The following is an 18,687-nucleotide window of genomic DNA, read 5'->3' on the forward strand; positions in this document are numbered from 1 at the left end:
TCTCTCTCTCTCTCTCTCTCTCTCTCTCTCTCTCTCTCTCTCTCTCTACCTCCCTCTCTCCCAATGTTCCTAACCAATCAATTTTCTTTCAATTCAATTAAGTTGTGCATTGAATAATTTTATGAGAACAGAATTATGTCCCATTTTGCTGCTGAATTGCTGATTTCGTCGAGCACGTTGCACGGTTTGTCCCAAACAATTCTGGTTGCACATTGGTAGAAATAGAAGCCAGCATCTCTCGACTAAATTAAACGGCCGTTTTGTAAACTCGCCCCGAAATGAAAGGAAAGAAATCATGAAACGGATTCGTTTTTTCGACCGCGGGCAAACTGAAGTAAGTGTGTTTAATACGAAAACGTATCCGTTTTATGTGTTTTTCGTACAGTCAAAAGATGAAAACGTCAATTGCAAACAAAGGAACAAAAATAACAATAAACTTATTTTAAAATGGAAGATTTTTTTGTGGGAGAGAGAACAGTGAAAAAAAAAACATTGACAACTGTATAGTGTATACTGTAATTAAATACGTAATAAATTGTGTTGTATCAACATTGCGCTGCAGAAAAATATTGCACTTGCATGGAATAAATAAGTGATTTTTGTGCGGAAATTCGAAATTTATTTTCAAATAAATAGATTATCAAGCTCGATTTATGGCAATAATTTCATGGCTTTTTCACACTTGTCTATTTCTCTTCGTTCCCTTCCAGACGTTCAGTTGCTATTTTATGGAAAATGAATAGAAAATAATAACATATTTTCGGTGAAATTCTCCGTCTCTCTCCCAACTACCGCCGTGTGCTGGGTGAAGCGGGATGATCAAAAGTGTGTGCAAGCTGTGTGACACAAACGAATATTGATTGCTTAATTGCATTGGTTATGGCATTGGTCCATATTTGGACTGTATGGAAATAGAGGTGTCAACGGACACGGACAAAAATTCGGACATTGGTATCCGTCCGTCCGAAAACCGAATTTTTTTTTCGGACGTCCGGTCCGAATGTCCGAAAACCAAAATTTTTTTCGGACGTCCGGTCTGAATGTCCGAAAACCGAAAATAATTTTCGGACGTCCGGTCCGAATGTCCGAATTTTTTTTTCGGACGGACGGACGGACAAGGGGTTTTGTCCGAACTTTTTGAAATTTCTCGGACGTCCGAAAATTTCTCGGACGTCCGAATATTTCTCGGACGCCCGAATATTTCTCGGACGTCCGAATATTTTTCGGACGTCCGAAAATTTCTCGGACGTCCGAAAATTTCTCGGACGTCCGAAATTTTTTTTATTAGAAAAATCAAAAGAAAATTGGGTAAGAATACACAGCGTATTCTTCTTCAGCGACATTTTTGCATTTTTTGGTTGGAAAACTCTCGGAAAAAAGTTGTCTGGTTTGAACTTTCCGCGATTCCCCGATTTCCCACAGTAGTGCTTTTCCGAGAGTTTTCCAACCAAAAAATACAAAAATGTCGCTAAAGAAGAATACGCTGCGTATTCTTATCCAATTTTCTTTTGATTTTTTTTAAAAAAAAAATTCGGACGTCCGAAAAAAATTCGGACGTCCGAGAAATATTCGGACGTCCGAGAAATATTCGGACGTCCGAGAAATTTTCGGACGTCCGAGAAATATTCGGACGTCCGAGAAAAATTCGGACGTCCGAGAAATTTCAAAAAGTTCGGACAAAACCCTTGTCCGTCCGTCCGTCCGAAAAAAAAATTCGGACATTCGGACCGGACGTCCGAAAATTATTTTCGGTTTTCGGACATTCGGACCGGACGTCCGAAAAAATTTTTGGTTTTCGGACATTCGGACCGGACGTCCGAATTTTTTTCAAAAAAATTCGGACGGACGGACGGACAAAATTTTGTCCGTTGACACCTCTATATGGAAAATATTTCACCGTGTTTAATTTGTCTCTATATTTCGATGAATTTTCCGACTCTTTGCGTTCGTTTCGTTTGCATTAGTTCGATTTGTTCATAGCTTGGCTCACTAGCCTTTTTGGACTACCAAGCTATTTTCGTCCATAAACTACCAATTAGCATCTTTTTGACATTTTTTTTCTGTTTTCATGTGATTCTCTTTGCAGGTTTATGCTCAGCCGTCAAATGAAACCCCTAAGAAAGACAAACAGATTACAATCGCGCGGAACATTGAGCGTCACTGTTCCATCACAGACTCGAATAATGAAGCGACAACAGAATGGCAAATGCCATATCTGAGATAAGCATATCGGTACAGTTCTCGGCAATTTCATTACAGAAGCGATCTCAACCAAAATTGATCAAATTGTTGGCAACAAATTCACTGTCGTTGTCAATGTGGGCGATGCCATTTGTATGCCATGCTTGACCATGTTCAAGGAAATGGATCGGCTGGAAATGTTGCTGACAATAATACGCCCCCTGCCAAATTACGGAAGCTCAACACAAGTGTTGGTTCGATCAATGCGAATTATACGAACCGAAAGACGAGCAAGGGTGACGATGCCGAAGCGACTGCACCATTTTTGCAGCCGATTCAGCCAGTGAATCAATTTGCCGAGAGTGCCAGCGCAATTGATTATGATATTGATGACGCAGCTGCCGAATTTCAGGAGACGACGCAACCGAATAGCATTAGTCAAACACAATTGGTGCGGCAAGTAAATGTAAGTCATATTATTATAGTCTCTCGAACCCTTCATTTCATTTCATTTTTCTGTTCGTCAAAAATGGATGTTTGAGGTCAATTTCGATTCACCATTTGAAATGTGCAATGAGAATCATTTGGGCTGGTAGAAAAATGTATAGAACTTGATCCATTTTGTATCTTACTTGATTTTTCTCTTTCAAGCCGACGCCACTGTGTGTGTGTGTGCGTTCATTTTCTGTTTTCTCATTCACTCATTCGTCTCCAACAATGTTTTATCATCAAACGAACGCATTTCTTTGGCATTTTCAGAAACCGACGGTACCACGTCGACGGCCGAATGGCTTCTATCACTGAAAAGTCTGCTCGGACACATTCCCAAGCGTGGATGAATGGAAGAAACACAATGACGAAAAGCATGAAAAAATCTTAGCATGCAGTGAATGCAAGAAAAAATACAAATTGCAAAAATGCTACGATTCGCATATGAAAAAGTATCATAATTCAGAAAATCCTGCAAAAAATAACAAAAAAACCAGCCAACCAACCAAAAACATTCAAACACAACTAAACACATCTACATTCGACAAAGCGGAAATCCGAGGAAATGCTAACAATATCGAAGGCGCGGTGGTGATAACAAGCCATGAAATTTTGACCGGTGGACGCAGATTCAATATTACCGTGGCAAACCCACAGGACGCCACTGCGAACTATATCGACGTAGAGAATGTAGGTATAGTCAGAGGGTGCAAATGTCAACGCATTTATCTCACCCGGTAGTTGCAGGTTAATTTAATTTTATTCCATTTTCCTTTTATTTTTTTCATTAGACAAACAAACAAGTGGACAACACACATTGCGATGTGAGCAGTTCCGAGATTGACAGATCCGATGACATTTTATCCGATTCAGGCGATGATCATCAATTGAAACAACAACAGCAACAGCCTGCCGACAAAGAGATACACACAAATTCTGAAGAACAGCCAGTGCAAAGTGTTGCCTTATTACAAGCGTCAGATGAAAATGTTTTGGATGTGAGAAACGAAAGTGTTGTAACAAGTTCCTCAGAAAACGAAGAAAGTTTTAACCATTCATATTCCAACGGTCATGACAGTTGCAACAGCGGTAATTCTCGTGATGAAGATGATAGTGAGCAGAGTGGTGGTAATAAGCGAGTTGAGATCACTGTTGGTCATGACGATTGTGTAAAAATGGGGTATTTTAACAAAAAAAATGAAAGAAATGGAAGGAAGACTGACAGGAAAAATTACAACAGAGATGGGACAAATGGAAGAAAGACTGACAGGAAAAATTGAACATATGCTTCGTGGAAGGTGAAAAGAATAGCCTATAATATTCCAATAAACATTATCGTTGCTATAAGAATTCATATTATCGCGACACCTAATAGCGAAACGAGTTAATTTTACCCGAGAAAACCTTACAAAGAGAATAAAAGTTGAACGAGATAAAAACAAAACATGCTACGATCATCGTCATGCGCTAGGTTAGTCACGTCTTAATTCATAGTTTATTCACAAATTACACCAAATAGAGAAAAAAAAACACAACAACAGCAACAGCATAAATAGTTAATCAAAGCACATTAGCTTAACTTGATCATATTTACAGCAACGAGAAAAAAACGAACATAATATTTATCACAAACAGACACTAGTACAAACCTGATGAATTTCTTCTAGATGACAAATACAAGATACGAAAAAAAAAAACACAATTGATACTGGTCAAACCAAACCGACTTATTTCAACATCAAAGACATTCCATCCACAATTTTTCATTGCTATGCCAAGCAATAAATAACAAACAAAAGAATGGAACTTGATCCAATTCCAAGAAATATTTCAAATAACGAAACAAACACTGACAATACATTCCAAAGGGATACAAAAAAAAAACACAAATCAGATGATTTGAACATTCGCAGCAACGAGCTAATTCTTCGTAGTCAAAAGTCAAAGTCGCCAAAATATTATTGATATTCAAATACAAAAATCCCCCTGCGAAAATCAATAACGGCTAAAAAACAACTTCAAAACGAACATTAATACTAAACGCTATAAATGACCGTAGGTGTATGCAAACGTAGGAAATAAAAGCCTTTAATCAATGTGCAGAAGAGTCTCCTCCTCTGTTTATTCTTTGTTTCACCCTATATACAAATTAACTCCATTTCATCATTCGATAACGAATCACACGCTAATTCACCTAAATTAATAGTATTGAATTATGACGGATTTGCAATAAAAAAAACTACATGTCACATAAATCTATTCATTAATGATGAAAAAAAAACAAATAAATCGCGAAAATTAAACCAAAGCAATTGATTCGCAGTCCAGAAAAAGCCTCATTCTGCAATCGAATCGATTCGAGCGACGCAATCGGATATTTGATTCCATCAAATCCATTCTTATTTCACTTAATTCCAAAAACAAAATTCGAATTGGTTTCATTTTTCATTGAATTTTAATTTACAAAATAAAATTAAATGTGATGCATATCTGTGTGTGTTTTATTTTTACAACGCCTAATTGCTACGGAAATGAGGAGAATGCTTCAAATGAAATAACGAATAAAAACAAAAAATTTGGAAAAATAAATTGTAATGAAAAAAAAAAAAACACGAATTGAACAAGTAAAATGAGAGCGAGAAATCGATTCAGTAGTATCGGTTTAGCACGTTTTGAATCCATTTGGCGGTCAATTGAACATTGTGATAAATGCCGGGCTGATGGTCGACACCGCATCCAAAGCCTGCACTCGTAATGCCAACCAATGTGAATTTTCCATTCTCCACCAGATACAGACCACCGCCACTGTCGCCTGAAATAAGACAAAAAAGGTAAGTGATGTAGGAAATTCTCTAGTTCATGAAAATGCGAACAAAAACGTGGCAAGTCTATTTTCTCGATTGAAGTAGCCTTTGCCCAATCACAAATCAAGTAGACACAGTCTTGAAATCTTTTTTGTTTAAAACGTATGGGTCGAAATGAGTAAGCTTATATCAACGCGTCGCAAAACCATAGCCAAATCGAGATACACACTCGGTAATTTTGTGTCACTGTTGTGAAATGACACATTTTTTCTGCTTTCATTTGTTTCAGCCTCATTTTTCGTTTAATATTTCAAGGTGGCTACTTATTGCCGACACGAATTACACAGCAACGCATTTACGAGCCAACTTATCAATTGACATCCAACAATCCGACTAATTTCGATCACATTCAATTGATTATTCGAAATTGTCTCATTCAAAATGAGTACATTATGCCCAGCTATGATCCAGACATTGTGATGCAATTCGTGCGAAGTGTTTGCAACGACATCAAATTTCGCATTCAAATTCAGAATTTTGATCGTTTTCGAGCCGTTGTTATTGTGAATGTAACGGAAAAAGCGAATCAAGGCTTGAACTGGCAAGTGGGCACATTGTTGGATTCCAGCACCGACGGATGGACTACATTCCAACACGAAACCGCTACGTATATGGCCAACGTATTTTGTTCATTGGTTTACTGGGATTGATTCGATACACTCACCTAAACATGCGTCCTGCTTTCCGTCAGAATATCCCGCACAAAACATCTCCTCGTACAATTCAACGAAAATATTCTTTTTCTTGTGCCACTTTATACACTCCGTGGCACCTAAAATTCAAAATGAATAAAAACCAATTAAAATGAAAACAAAAGCAAAGTTTTTCAAAAGAAAAAAAAAAATCTGACATACTGATTATAGGTACGGATGCCGTTTGTAAAATTGCTGTGCCTGTGTGTCCAGAGGATAGGTCTGCCGACGTTTTGCCCCATCCGGCGATTACTCCTTTGCGTCCCATGAGATCAATATTTGTTGTCGGTAAGCAAATTGGTAAAATGTGATTACTGCAAAATCGGAAAATCAAATTCAGCGCATCTTTTTAAACACTTTTCTTTCTTTTCGAAGATTTATTCTTTGTCTTTTTTTCTGCTTGGAAGTTTCATCTAGAATAACTTATTATCTCGCGTTTATTTGATGAACGAAACGAATTGCCAAGATCTTTTTATTTACTCGCACGTTCTATTTTTTTGAAATCGTAATTTCTTTGTATTGTATGGGACATTTTCGCAATTGTTAACATATTCACAGCACACAAAGATTGGGTTCATCAAACAAAATGGAAAGTTTCAACTGCATCTTCTTCAAGATGCTTAAGATGATTAACTTACGTGAAACTTGTCGGAATTGCCAATTGCAGCAATGCTAAATCGTAGCGATCTGAATGGAGAAAAATGCGCAAAAAAGAAGTCGAAATAAGTTAGAAAAAATTGAAATATCTAGCATAAAAAATCCCCAAACGTGTGCAGTTATGCCTGTAGTGTATGCTATGTGGTTATCGGCTCACCAATCGAAATCCATGTGATTTTTGACTCACTAATAATGATGATGAGTGAGCTTAAAACCACAGAGATTTCGACCGATGATCCGAAGAGCACATAGCATACACTATTCCTGCCAGAAAAGAATGTACCTGGTTGTGCGATACGAAACTTAAAATTGGGATGAATAATTTTCCGATTGACATAGTGTTTTTCCGCCGGCCACGGCTCGTGCACTTTGCCTGAATCTTGTGTATCCAGCTCGCCCAAATACACAATAATATCTTTCATACGAGCTTGTTCAATGCAATGTGCGGCCGTTATAACGAAATACCGAGACACTGCAAACCGAACGAAATGAAAAAAGAACAAAAAAAACAATAAAATCGAATTTGGGTCGAAAAAAAAAAGGTTTATTTGGAATTCGGACTGAAGAAAATAAATTATGGATATTAAAATGTGTTGTGAATTTTAGAAATACCGTATTAAACCTGGTTTAAAAAGAAAGTTTGAAGAGAAGAAGTTCGGAAGAAAAAAAATACGAAGTTCAAATATATTCAACTCACACGTGAATTCAACACATTTAAATTTGTTTAATAAACAAAGATTTGCTGCTTATTTCACAGATTTGTTTTTCAAACGGCTTTTCGGATGCATTTTTTAAAACGTGAAATAATTTTCAAAACAAATCGAGTGTTAAGAGTGTAGAAGATTGTAATGGACCGAAAAAGAGACGAATATTGATAGAAATTGGTATTTACCTAAAACTCCGCCACATTGATATTCAGCGATGCGAATGTGTGCTTGCCATGGAAGTGCAGCAAAAGGAGCGACCCGACCACCAATGATTCGCTTTTGGATAGTATTTTGTGCCGTTCTTGGAATTCCACACTCCAACTGATTCTGAAATGGTAAATTCGAAAACTTTGACCACAATTCAACGAATTTATTATAGTTTATGAATCAGAAAATACCATTCCATCATGGTCGTCCATGCGTCGACGCAACATATTATGTTTGAATGTTGGCACTGTTGGTGTCATTGGATGTGCTTTAATTTTGCCCATATTGAATCGCATTGGCGAATCGTTGTCAAAATAGTTCGCTTTGATGGGTGCATTGAAGCTGATCGCTGAATTGAAGTCCAGTTCATTGTCGGAAATGCAGCACGAAAACAGCCATTTATTTTCGCCACAGCCTTCGGTATGACGACCACCTTGTATCCAACATGAAAACGATAGTGTACACGATCGAATCACATTGTTGTGTGTACATTGGCTGGGCAACCCAAGTACGGAATGCAAAATATCTAAAGATAAAAATGGCAAAGCGTGTTTTTTGCTCATGTAAATTGTTTATTTTTCTTGTTACTGCTGCTGCTGCTGCTGCTGGTGGTGGTGTTTTTCACCACACATATTGCGCTTGTGCCATGCAACAGCTGTATCTGCAGCAAACGAAGTGTTTGCGTGATTGAATCACATCTCGTCTGATCAGAGCCGCAGAAAAAGGCAACTTATAATTTCACTTACTTGCTTCAGAGAATGGCAACCAAATCGTGCATGATGAGATAAGAACGAATATTGAAATTGGATTGAAAAGCCATGTCAGCATCATTTAGCATGTGTGCAATTGTTGCAGCCTCACATCCATTAACAATAATGCCTTTTTCGTGTTTTCCAATCCAAATCCATACGTTGGCTGGCTGTGCTGCGTTGCTGCTACTGCTGCTGCTACAGTCGCTGTGTTGTTTATCATTAATCAATGGCTGGCCAGCTTTGTGATGATTAAGCGCGCGCGATTTTGCTTGATTTCTTATTCACGGTCCAAGAGAAATCGATACATTTATACCGGGCAATTGAATATCGATTCATAACAACACATGGAAAGATGCAAAGAAAAGAAGAAGAAAAAACATAATGCAGCGATAATAAAAAAAAGTGATTTCATAATTTCAGTGAACTGTTAATCATGTACATTCGAAACGAGATAATAGCAACACGCGAAGAACGTAAGCCGCACATCGATCGAAATGTGGTTCTTAGTGAAAATTCTACGGTGATTCGTTCTAATTTCGGGCGATTTTGAGATAGCACACATACAGGTGTATTAAGAGAGACAATCTATCTCATGGTCGGTCACAGCCCGTTCAAATCGCGACTGATTTTTTTTACATGGAAGAAACAGTAATCAAGTGGAATGAAATATCAACCAATGATGTTGAAGATGAAGAAAATGAGCAAAATTATGTCACACGATTATGTGTATTTGTTTGTTTGTGTTTTTTTGTAGGGCATAATGAAACGAAAACGATAAATTCACGATGGAAAGCCGGTTCTTGATTCTATTCATTTGGCAGATTCGAGAACAAACGCTATGTATTTATTTTAATGATCAACACTTTACTCTCTCGCTCTTACAATCTTTTTCTCTCTCTTTTGATCTCTGTCCATCGCCCAGTCTCGCCATCGGTCTCTCTCTCTCTCTCTCTCTCTCTCTCTCTCTCTGTCAGTCAAAACGAAGAGAAAAGAATTTGTAGGCACGAAACACCGTTGATCGCTTACATTCATGACATTCTAATTGGCACGAGGCTCTTAGCGGTACAGCAGCATTCTTTTTTTTAATGCGAGGCCCAGCTACAGCTTTGATATTCTTATTTATTTTTAGCATATTCTTGTCTCTGGTTCAAAATGTGATATGAGATTATGAAAATAAATAAAACCGATATACCGTTTAAATAATAATTGAATATAAATCAGATTGGAAAAGTGGATTTGTGCCGGAGGTTGATCGAGACAAATGATTATGCACTTCATTCATTGCAGAAATCAATATTCTCGAAAAATAAAAATAAATTCATTGAGCTGTAGCTTTTAATTAAACACTACAAGCTTTGACTGTTGACAGGCTACAAAGCTTCCGCAGCGCATCGTGTTCAAATTGTTTTCATGTTTGTATCACTATCGCACCCAAATTATTCTATCAAGCATTGCAATCGAATACAAAAATGAGCAGAAAATCAGATTGAACACACGGACCAGATTGACGATAATTCGATCAACAATAAAAGCGCATGCACCTGGCGCTCATCAACATCATCACAACAACTCAAGTGTATGATGATACTCACGTTATTCAGACCATAGAGAAAAATTTGTTCTTTTCCGCCGTTTGGATCGTGCGTCTTACTTTCTTCTATACCGGTAGGTCGATCAAAGACGAGAGAAAAACAACAACAACAACAACGCGGAAAGTCTTTAGCAATGCGAAAATATTCACAAATAAATTTCCTGTTTTATTCACATACGCGATACATCAGTGAGAATTAGAATAGGTTTGCGGTTTATTGTTTCGTCGCAAAACGAATCGTGTGTCTAAAGATCTTTTTTCGTAACCATTTCATTCTCTTTCTATCTCTTGTCATTGATTGATATCAAAATGATAGCGCAGACGCTTTCATCAGTATCATTTGTTGTGTGCATCACACACGGTTTTGGCACATGCGCGTACCAATCTCTTTCTGTAATTGCGCATGTGAAAATGGTTGAGTCGATTTGGTTAGATGTGTCTTGTGGAAGCAACAGAAACAGCTAGTCGCTATCAATTGTGACATCGCATCTCTTTCTTCTTGTGAGCGGGTGCGCGAGTGCGCGCTATCGGTGAAAATCATCCGAGCAAAAAATTCGCTTTCAGAACACAAAAACCAATCTCACGAAATCGCTCACAACTCGATGGGAATTTTACTCACACACACACACACACACACACACACACTCACACGCTTTAAAATCACATTTGAAGCGCAATGTAAACACAAAAAAAAAACTAATTCCTCTGAAGAGAGCGATAAGAAGCAAAAAAAGTGGCATTGAAAACGGTGTTGCACGCATTTTGGTCGTGAAACTCACTCAGGAAATTTTCTCGCTGAAGCTCTGATTCACATACGGCCTTTTGTATTTAAAACACATTCATTCCAATGAATTGAATTCGTTTTTCTCGTTCTTTTTTTTTTCTTTATGAAATACATATGTCGCGCAATAAATTAATAAGAAAGAAAAATAAAAACCGATCTAATGCACACGATGAATTTCAAACTGACAAAATGAAACCATTCGCCGTTTCACTTGGCTTTTTATGGATTCACTTTTCAAAAAAGTTAAAGTGAAGATGATGGAGTATGAAAATGTATGTGCCGGATTTCTTTTATCCAAATGATATTTTTATTGCTATTGTTTTGACTTTTAATAATATTTCCAATCGCTTAAATGAAGCTCTGAATCCAATTCTTTAAAATGATGCCCAAAATCTTTCGAAAAATTCAAACAATCCGAAGATGTCAACACACCTGGATAAGTTCAAGAGCTACAGCGACAGTAAAAATGTTCGGATTTCGAACGATTTTTGACTAGTTTTATCACAATTATCACGATCACTTTACACAACACAGACGTAAAAATATACCAAAAACGAACGAACAAACAAAATTCAATGTCACACCAAATTAACGGACTAATTTATTCATGGGAGTGTCGTCAGGATGCACACGAAATCAATTTTCGTTGACGAATAACAAGTAATGATTTTTATCGGACGTGTTTTCTAATCGAAAATCGTGATTTTTACGGGTAATAACGCGGCCGACATAAAGCTTCGGGGATCCAAACGCTATGGTTCTTCAATAGCAACTGCCGATCGCAATTCACGCGCAAACTGATTTTTACAAAAGTAAAAGACTCTTTTATCTCTCTCTCTTTTTCTCGTTTATGTTGAGTTTAACGCGTTGAATATGCTTGAGAGTGCTCAAAGTGTGCTTTCTTCGGCGCAAGCGAAAGAGAAGAGAAAGATTCGCACGCGCACAGTTGTAACTGCGACTACAGTGCTTGCGATCGCACAACAACAACTGCAGCAACACTATCACCAGCAGCAGCAGCAACAACAGCGTCCGCACAACGAATGCGAAACAAACACAAACATAGGCCATCAGCATTTATAATCCGATAAACTTGCAAAAATGACACACAAACCAAATGAACACATAGCTCAGCATCTGTATAATGTGCGTTAGTGTTTTTTTTTTGTGAGAAAAGAAGCCGAAGAAAACGATTGCAAGATTCAGAATACTGCTCCGCTTGCGGATACACTGTTGCGATGAAGTCGTTGATTTTTATACAAAAAAAAAAGAAGATTCAAGTCAAGTTCGGTGTGAATTTCAAAAATTTAGAGATACAAAGTGCGCTCGATTTTCAATTATAAAAATTTGATGTAAATTTCAATTTTTTTTTTGTCCAATATTTTCTCAAAATCTTGATCACAAATCTCGATACAGTGTACATGTATGCCGTAGCCGAGCGGCAAAAAAGAAGTAGTAGTAAGTCAAGGTTGCTCATTGGTATTCAATTCAGTCCAAACCATTATCAACATACGGCCGCCGTGTACGACCACTTTTATATAGTGATCATTGAGTTCTGTAACGGTTTTCTTTCTTTCTTTTCTTTTCTTCTTCTTCTTTTTTCTTTTTCTCTTTAAATTTGGAAATAATATTGAAGAAAGGAAAGAAAAATTGCAACACAAGATATCGCTGGTTCGTGGTCGATTGCAGCAACACATTTGTATTCCATCTGGTTAAACGGGCCGCATCTTTGTGCGCAAATGACCACGATGATGCTTTTACATCGTTTCTCGCGCTCGTCGCTGTGATTGTTCGAACTGCTTTTCCCATTGATTCGATGCGAAATAGACGACCGTCATTGTTGCATCCAATTAGAAATTTACTTTCAGATAGAAAGAAAAGCCATAACAACAATAACAACCACGAACGAACAACGGTCTGCTCCCAGAAACTAAAAGTGATTTTCTAATGAATAATGTCCGATTGCTGATAAGAAAGGAAAAAAAAACACTTAATTTAATCTTAATTAAAGCGTTGGACGCTGCTGTTGAAATGCAATTATGAAAATCACTTGAACGAAATGTGCAATAAATTTTCTTTTTATGATCTCAGCACAACAACAACGCTTAAATTCATCTCCTTCTCGTTCGGCGTTCAAAGCAATTTCTAATTATTTGTTGTCACCGTCTGATCCACTTTTTCTCTGCCTACCCCCCCCCCCCCCCCTCTCTCTCTATCTCTTGTTGGATCGAATTCTTGCTTCCCAAAGTACTTGAAGCGCTTTACATTTTCCAACATGCAATTATTCAACCGATTAAATTCAAACCAAAACGTGATGAAAATCACAACACGAACAATTGATTACAAAAACTTTACTGAAGCTAAGAAATGTCAACCGATTTTCAAAGTATTTGTAAAAAGCATCACGTCGTTTGTTAAAATGGTAACATAGCCATCTACTTTCGGTGGAGTGTGCACATAAAGACGCTGGTACACAGAAGACGCTGAGAACCATCATTGGACTGATGAAATTCAATTAAAGTGTTGATTCGCTGAAATCAGCTCATCATTTCGATTGCTCTCAATCTGAGAGATCCAGTTCATAATGTTGAACAATCGTTGAAAACTCACTGTTGTATTGAGTCTGTTATTGGATCAGTTGTTAATTTTATGAAATTCCAATTAAGTCTAATTTCAAATTCCGCTTAAATTTATTTTACTAAATCCATCGCCATCAATGAAGATGTGTATCACGATGTTATGAAGTGGAAATAAAAACATATTCAATAAAAAGTATGTAAATAAAAACAAGGCAAATTGGCGCCTGGTCCATTCCACTTTCTTAATTTCTTCATACTTTCCTCTTCAGCAAAAGCATGAACACACAAAAAACCACTTACCTTCGAAACGACCACTATTCCATGTATCACATGCATACGCGTATGTAAATGATTTTTTTTGTCAGCATCAACTTGATCATTATTCGAGTAATCATCACAATGCGACGGGTTCTCTTTCTTAACAGAACATTTTCGTTTGCAAATACACGTTTTTTGCCGTATTTTCGTTATACATTCCAGAATAGAAAAACGAGAAAATCCTCTTCTGTATATAGACATTAAAATGACTAAATTCAATTTCAATTGAATATAACAATAACTATTATTTCAGTCTCCAATTCAATTCGTTTCCATTGATATTAATTTGACATTAATTTCGAGAGAATTTTCTCAATCAGGCAATGGTCTCAGGGTCGTAGCCATTCTTTCGATTGCTAGAAATGTTCTCTTTTACCTATAACAATGCTATTGCCATTTTGGGAACAAATGAAACAATGCAGAAAGTAAAATGATACGGTTTTGAACGCCAATGGCATATTCCGCGTATACAGACCAATAATGTACGCTGAGCATGGAGACGGGAAACTTTCAACTCTTCAAAAATTAGTGTTTTCAAATTAATTGCGCGCCCATACTGCGTCATACAGTGGAAGTGTTTTCGTGCAGCCTCTTCAATGTGTCTCAATGGTCGGCCACAATACGGACGAAATAAAAAAATCTTAGTGTTGCGTTGTAAACGACCTTCACCTTGCCGCTCATTAAAACGATCAATTTATGTGCGCGTTGTGTGTACGTTACACATATTCGGGGCAACGAAACAGCCCGAACGACTGAGAAAAATGGAACAACTTGGAAAGCTGAAAGCTGAACCATCCACTCAAATCAATCAATATGTCATTATATTATTATAATTTTATGCATTTTTTGCCGATCGATTTGTTGTTGTTGTTGTTGTTGCTGTTTGTGTTGCGTTCGTTTGGTTGTTGTATTCATTGGGATAGGTGTTTCCGAATGGAATTGATGATTTAAAAAAAATGGAAATTGAAATGAATGCATATTGGCTGAATGAGACAGTAAAACTGTTGTTTTTTATTTTTTTCATCGAACAGGAAGTAATTTACAATGAATCACAACGTGTGTCAATGCGGTGAAAACATAATCGTTTTCGCCGTCATCTAGACGCGAATGGCTTGCCGTTGTGATTGGGCAATTACATTTTGATTTTAATGAATTGGTAGACGAAAAAAAAATGCCATTTAGTTCAGCGCTTTTCGCAGATAATTGCCGCAGTGAAATGAGATTTTAATGTTTAATTATGCTATTTGGTGGGGAATCAATTTGATACTGTACACATTCAATATGAGTGCGTATGCGAATATATGAATTGGCTTCAATTTAGAATCAGAATTAACCAGAGTAAAAAAAGAGAAAATTCGTTTCGAAGAGAGAAAAACAACAAAAATCGTAAATATTTGTGTAATTCCAGGCTAATACGATTAAATGATAAAAGTCGATTTGTTCGCTTTCTATTTCATTGAAACATCGCATCCAATCCCATACACGGCCATCACCGAACGCAACACAGCGCACTTTAAAGTCGATCAAATACCATATGCACGTGCCAAAGCCAATACATTTATGTCTATGAGCAATGAGCATTCGTATCTTGATCGCCGGTAATTGTGATTGTGCAGCGTCACACACAATTGTTGGCCGCGAACGAAGCCGTTATCGTTGTGGTTGTCATCGTCGTCGTCGTCGTCGTCGTCGATTCACATAAACATGGAAAATGTGAGTAGATTGAACGAGCGATAAAATCGATGTGAATTGACAGAGCCGTTTGGCCACAGAGCACTTTGCTCGACTGACAAAGAGTACAAGCTAAAAGCGATAAAAAACGAAAACAATAAACTAATTAATAAATCAAATGGTGATTGTAATTCGTTTATTTTTCTCCAATTTTGTTATCCATCCGTTGCAATGTGCTCGTTGGTTTGATCATGTACGGAACACGGAGATTGAGATTTCAAAATATCAAAAATAACAATAAATCGTCGTACAAAATATGATCGCCATTCGCAATTGGCAATATAACAATACGTCAAATCGATAAAGAAACAATCAACATAAAATTATCGGTTCGCCATGGATTTGAACACTTTTCCAATTTATTGACGTAGATATTATGCTTGGAGTCGGACTCAATTTGGTTATGGCGGCTGTTTTCATTGCAACAACACACACATGCACACACACACACACACACACACACTCACCACAAGCATAAGCACAATATTCTCAGAGAGTCTGTCAAAACGAAACCAAGATTGGTCACCAGTAAATACACCTTTAGATCACACACATCAAATGACTTTCTAATTGAAGTTAATTTTGTATTACAGAAAGAAAAGAAACAAGCAGCACCAGCTTGAAATTCACTTTCTACACAAATCAGCACAAAAACGAGAGCAATGCCGTAAATTAATGACAGATATAGGCGAAATGTTTCATATTTTCCCCTTTCCTGGTAATTGCGCCGAGCTACGATGACAATTACGATGACGACGACATGAGGTCATCATACCACCAACATATATATGCATATGAGCCGGAATGAGCCAAATCGGCCTTCGATTGGAAAAAAGAAGAAATAAATTGTCGTACAAACGAAAATTACATTTTTTGCTACTATTCCAAACATACGAAAAAAAAAACGAATTTGGAGAAAAAATACACGAAAATTGTTTTTTTTTCCTTTAATTTCTCATTTTTATTTGTGTTTTTAGAGAATTAAGAATTACATTTTAATAACATTGATTCTTGTTTTATCTGTCCAATTAAAATAAAACGTACACTTTAAATAAAATAATAGGCTAAAATTCAACGTTTCATCGGCTTGTGTCTCACTTTCTTTTGTCGCCACTATATGCTTCTTCTTCTTCTTCTTTTTTTCTCCGTTTTATTATATACATTTTACACAATTTGCTCATTGTGAATTACAAATTACATTAACAACATTAGCTCAATAGTTAGTACAGCTATTGTCTTTTTCCTCCTCCACCTCCTCCCCCTTTTTCATTATCATTTATTGCCGTAAAATTGGATTTCTCTCTAAGCGCTCTCGATATCAACGAAAAGTCTTGATATCAACGAAATCACCTCTGTTTGAGTTTAACGTTCATTGTGCGCTAAATTCATTCTATTTTTGCAGCGCAAACAAATTTTATGTATTGACTGAAACAAAAAACATAGATTGAGCAATATTTGCTCTCGGTGTCGCTAGGTTTATACAAACAAAGCAAGAAAAAACACACACATTGGGTTGAGACTGAAAAGCCTCTTGACTCCGTTCGATGCTTTTGATTCGCCCCTCAAAAAGAACATATGTTATGTTATTTTCTTTTTCTTAAGAAGCTTATTTACATAATCGATTTTTTTATTGTTTTTTTTTTTCTTGCTTGAACATACAATTCGTTGCTTTCTCTTAGTTATTAAAAAAAACATCCTTTTCTAAATTGATCATCACAAAACATTATTTGTAAAAAAAAATATTCATTGATTTCTGTTTGCTCGTGTATAAAGGATCATCATTCTTAACATATTAATGATGAGCTTACTCTTTGTAAGCTTTCGCTCTCTCAACACATTTCACCACTTATTTATGATCCATTCATGTCAAAAACTTGCTTATAGAAAAACACTACAATTGTTTTTGTTTGTATGGAAAAATTGTCTACTTAAAAAAAGTCGCTGTTTGTTTTTTTTTTGTCGAAATTCCTCAATTTGAGGAAGCAAAAACTTGAAGAATTTGACAATTGCTTGAGAATTTCGATGAGAATTCCTCTCCACGTGTGCTGTTTTTTTTATTATCTCAGTTTTTGGAAACAACGTTTTTCTTATGATTGGCGAACATTCGATTGCAGAAGGTATGATATACTTGGTTTGGAAATAATTTTTGTTGTTGTCATAAGTTTAAAAAGATATTTTAATAACAAAAAGAATCATTCACCTTCAAACATTTAAATATCAAACAGAAAATATTAAGCAATAAAAAAAAGAAGAATAAAAATGTGGTTAAAAATTGAAATCTCATCAAATCGATTGGAGGCCGTAACCCCGTTAGACTTTGATGCGATTTCGAATGCTCGAATGTTTGTCAGTCTCTTAAGAAAATGTGCCATTTGTTCTATTTTCACTTAGTTTCCGTCAGAAAATCAGAAAAAAATAGTGTCGATATACGCAGTAAAAGACTTTATACTATATGGAATTTCTTAGCTGGTATCAAAACATCTCGCCAGTCGTCTGAAGGCGTTCCGTTTTCATAAATATGCATATTTGATTTTTAAATAAATTAAATTTAAAGAGATGATTTTTTTTGTTTATTTTTTTTTCTTTCTCGAAACAGAATAAAGGACAAGAGAGTTGTATCTATACGAGAGAGATGGATCTAACGTACTTGTAAATAATTTAAATAAAATTATGAAAAAAATAGACAGAAAGCAACTTATTTTTCTTTTAATATTTAGAAGAAAAAATGAATTAATTTTGTTAAAAACGAGTTGCGAAACGAAAAACAAAATTATATTGATAATTTAGAGGGAGAGAAATTTTGATCATTTTTGAAAAAAAAAAAAACAGTTGATTCATTCTCTTGTTTGTGTCTGTGTGGTTTTTTGTTGATATGTGTTGGATATTATCGTATTCTATTCGTAGACGAATCGATTTGTGATTTTTTTTATCGTCCGAATTTCAATCGGTCGACATTCGATTTGTTGGTACTGGGACCGTTAGCTTGAAGAGATTCGCGTGTGGAGCGCTGCAATTTATTTGTTGTTCAAATTGCTGACATATGAAATCCAATCCACGGTGTACGGAACTCGATGATAGATGCCTGGTTGACCACGAGATGCGCACGAATATCCAGCAGACACAACACCTATGAATTGT

At 36.4% G+C, this 18,687-nt stretch overlaps 4 protein-coding genes across 10 annotated transcripts in view; 2 read left to right on the forward strand and 2 right to left on the reverse strand.

The window, feature by feature from the left end:
- The window catches only part of LOC129577250 (uncharacterized), a 6,098-nt gene extending 939 nt beyond the window's left edge, over positions 1 to 5,159 (forward strand). The window contains exons 1-4 of one of the 2 annotated variants that reach the window (XR_008688986.1): positions 87 to 334; positions 2,087 to 2,647; positions 2,941 to 3,360; positions 3,462 to 5,159. Coding sequence is in view for 1 of the 2 variants with exons in the window: in XM_055463968.1 (XP_055319943.1) it covers positions 3,115 to 3,360; positions 3,462 to 3,950 (735 nt within the window). In the remaining variant the exon portion in view is untranslated. Of the gene's footprint in view, positions 1 to 86; positions 335 to 2,086; positions 2,648 to 2,940; positions 3,361 to 3,461 lie in introns of those variants that run through there. The other variant, XM_055463968.1, reaches the window with a different exon arrangement.
- LOC129577249 (serine proteinase stubble) lies at positions 4,935 to 11,703 on the reverse strand. Of its 2 annotated transcripts, none has more exons than XM_055463966.1 (9): positions 11,357 to 11,703; positions 8,544 to 8,825; positions 7,989 to 8,323; positions 7,776 to 7,938; positions 7,167 to 7,355; positions 6,865 to 6,913; positions 6,389 to 6,540; positions 6,199 to 6,306; positions 4,935 to 5,482 (listed from the first exon to the last, which is right to left on the reverse strand). In XM_055463966.1, the coding sequence occupies exons 2-9, from the start codon at positions 8,626 to 8,628 to the stop codon at positions 5,319 to 5,321; spliced, it is 1,245 nt and encodes a 414-aa protein (XP_055319941.1). In that variant the 5' UTR covers positions 8,629 to 8,825; positions 11,357 to 11,703; the 3' UTR covers positions 4,935 to 5,318. The 2 variants fall into 2 exon arrangements, with proteins under 2 accessions (XP_055319941.1, XP_055319942.1); XM_055463967.1 differs by having other exon boundaries at positions 4,939 to 5,482; positions 7,776 to 7,917.
- On the forward strand, positions 5,489 to 6,278 carry LOC129577251 (uncharacterized). Its single transcript, XM_055463969.1, has 2 exons — positions 5,489 to 5,706; positions 5,790 to 6,278. The coding sequence occupies exons 1-2, from the start codon at positions 5,649 to 5,651 to the stop codon at positions 6,182 to 6,184; spliced, it is 453 nt and encodes a 150-aa protein (XP_055319944.1). The 5' UTR covers positions 5,489 to 5,648; the 3' UTR covers positions 6,185 to 6,278.
- Positions 11,704 to 16,070: 4,367 nt separating the features above from the next.
- LOC129577248 (uncharacterized) overlaps positions 16,071 to 18,687 on the reverse strand; it is a 40,667-nt gene continuing 38,050 nt past the window's right edge. For 3 of the 5 annotated variants that reach the window (XM_055463964.1, XM_055463965.1, XM_055463962.1), the window contains one exon: positions 16,073 to 18,676. In XM_055463964.1, the coding sequence (XP_055319939.1) occupies positions 18,564 to 18,676 (113 nt within the window). In that variant the 3' untranslated portion in view covers positions 16,073 to 18,563. Of the gene's footprint in view, positions 18,677 to 18,687 lie in introns of all 5 variants that reach the window. The other 2 variants (XM_055463961.1, XM_055463960.1) reach the window with 1 other exon arrangement.

Source organism: Sitodiplosis mosellana, unplaced genomic scaffold (assembly GCF_009176505.1).
Source record: "Sitodiplosis mosellana isolate CC-2019 unplaced genomic scaffold, AAFC_SMos_1.0 Smas_scaffold_6197, whole genome shotgun sequence".
In the NCBI taxonomy this organism is placed as follows: domain Eukaryota; kingdom Metazoa; phylum Arthropoda; class Insecta; order Diptera; family Cecidomyiidae; genus Sitodiplosis; species Sitodiplosis mosellana.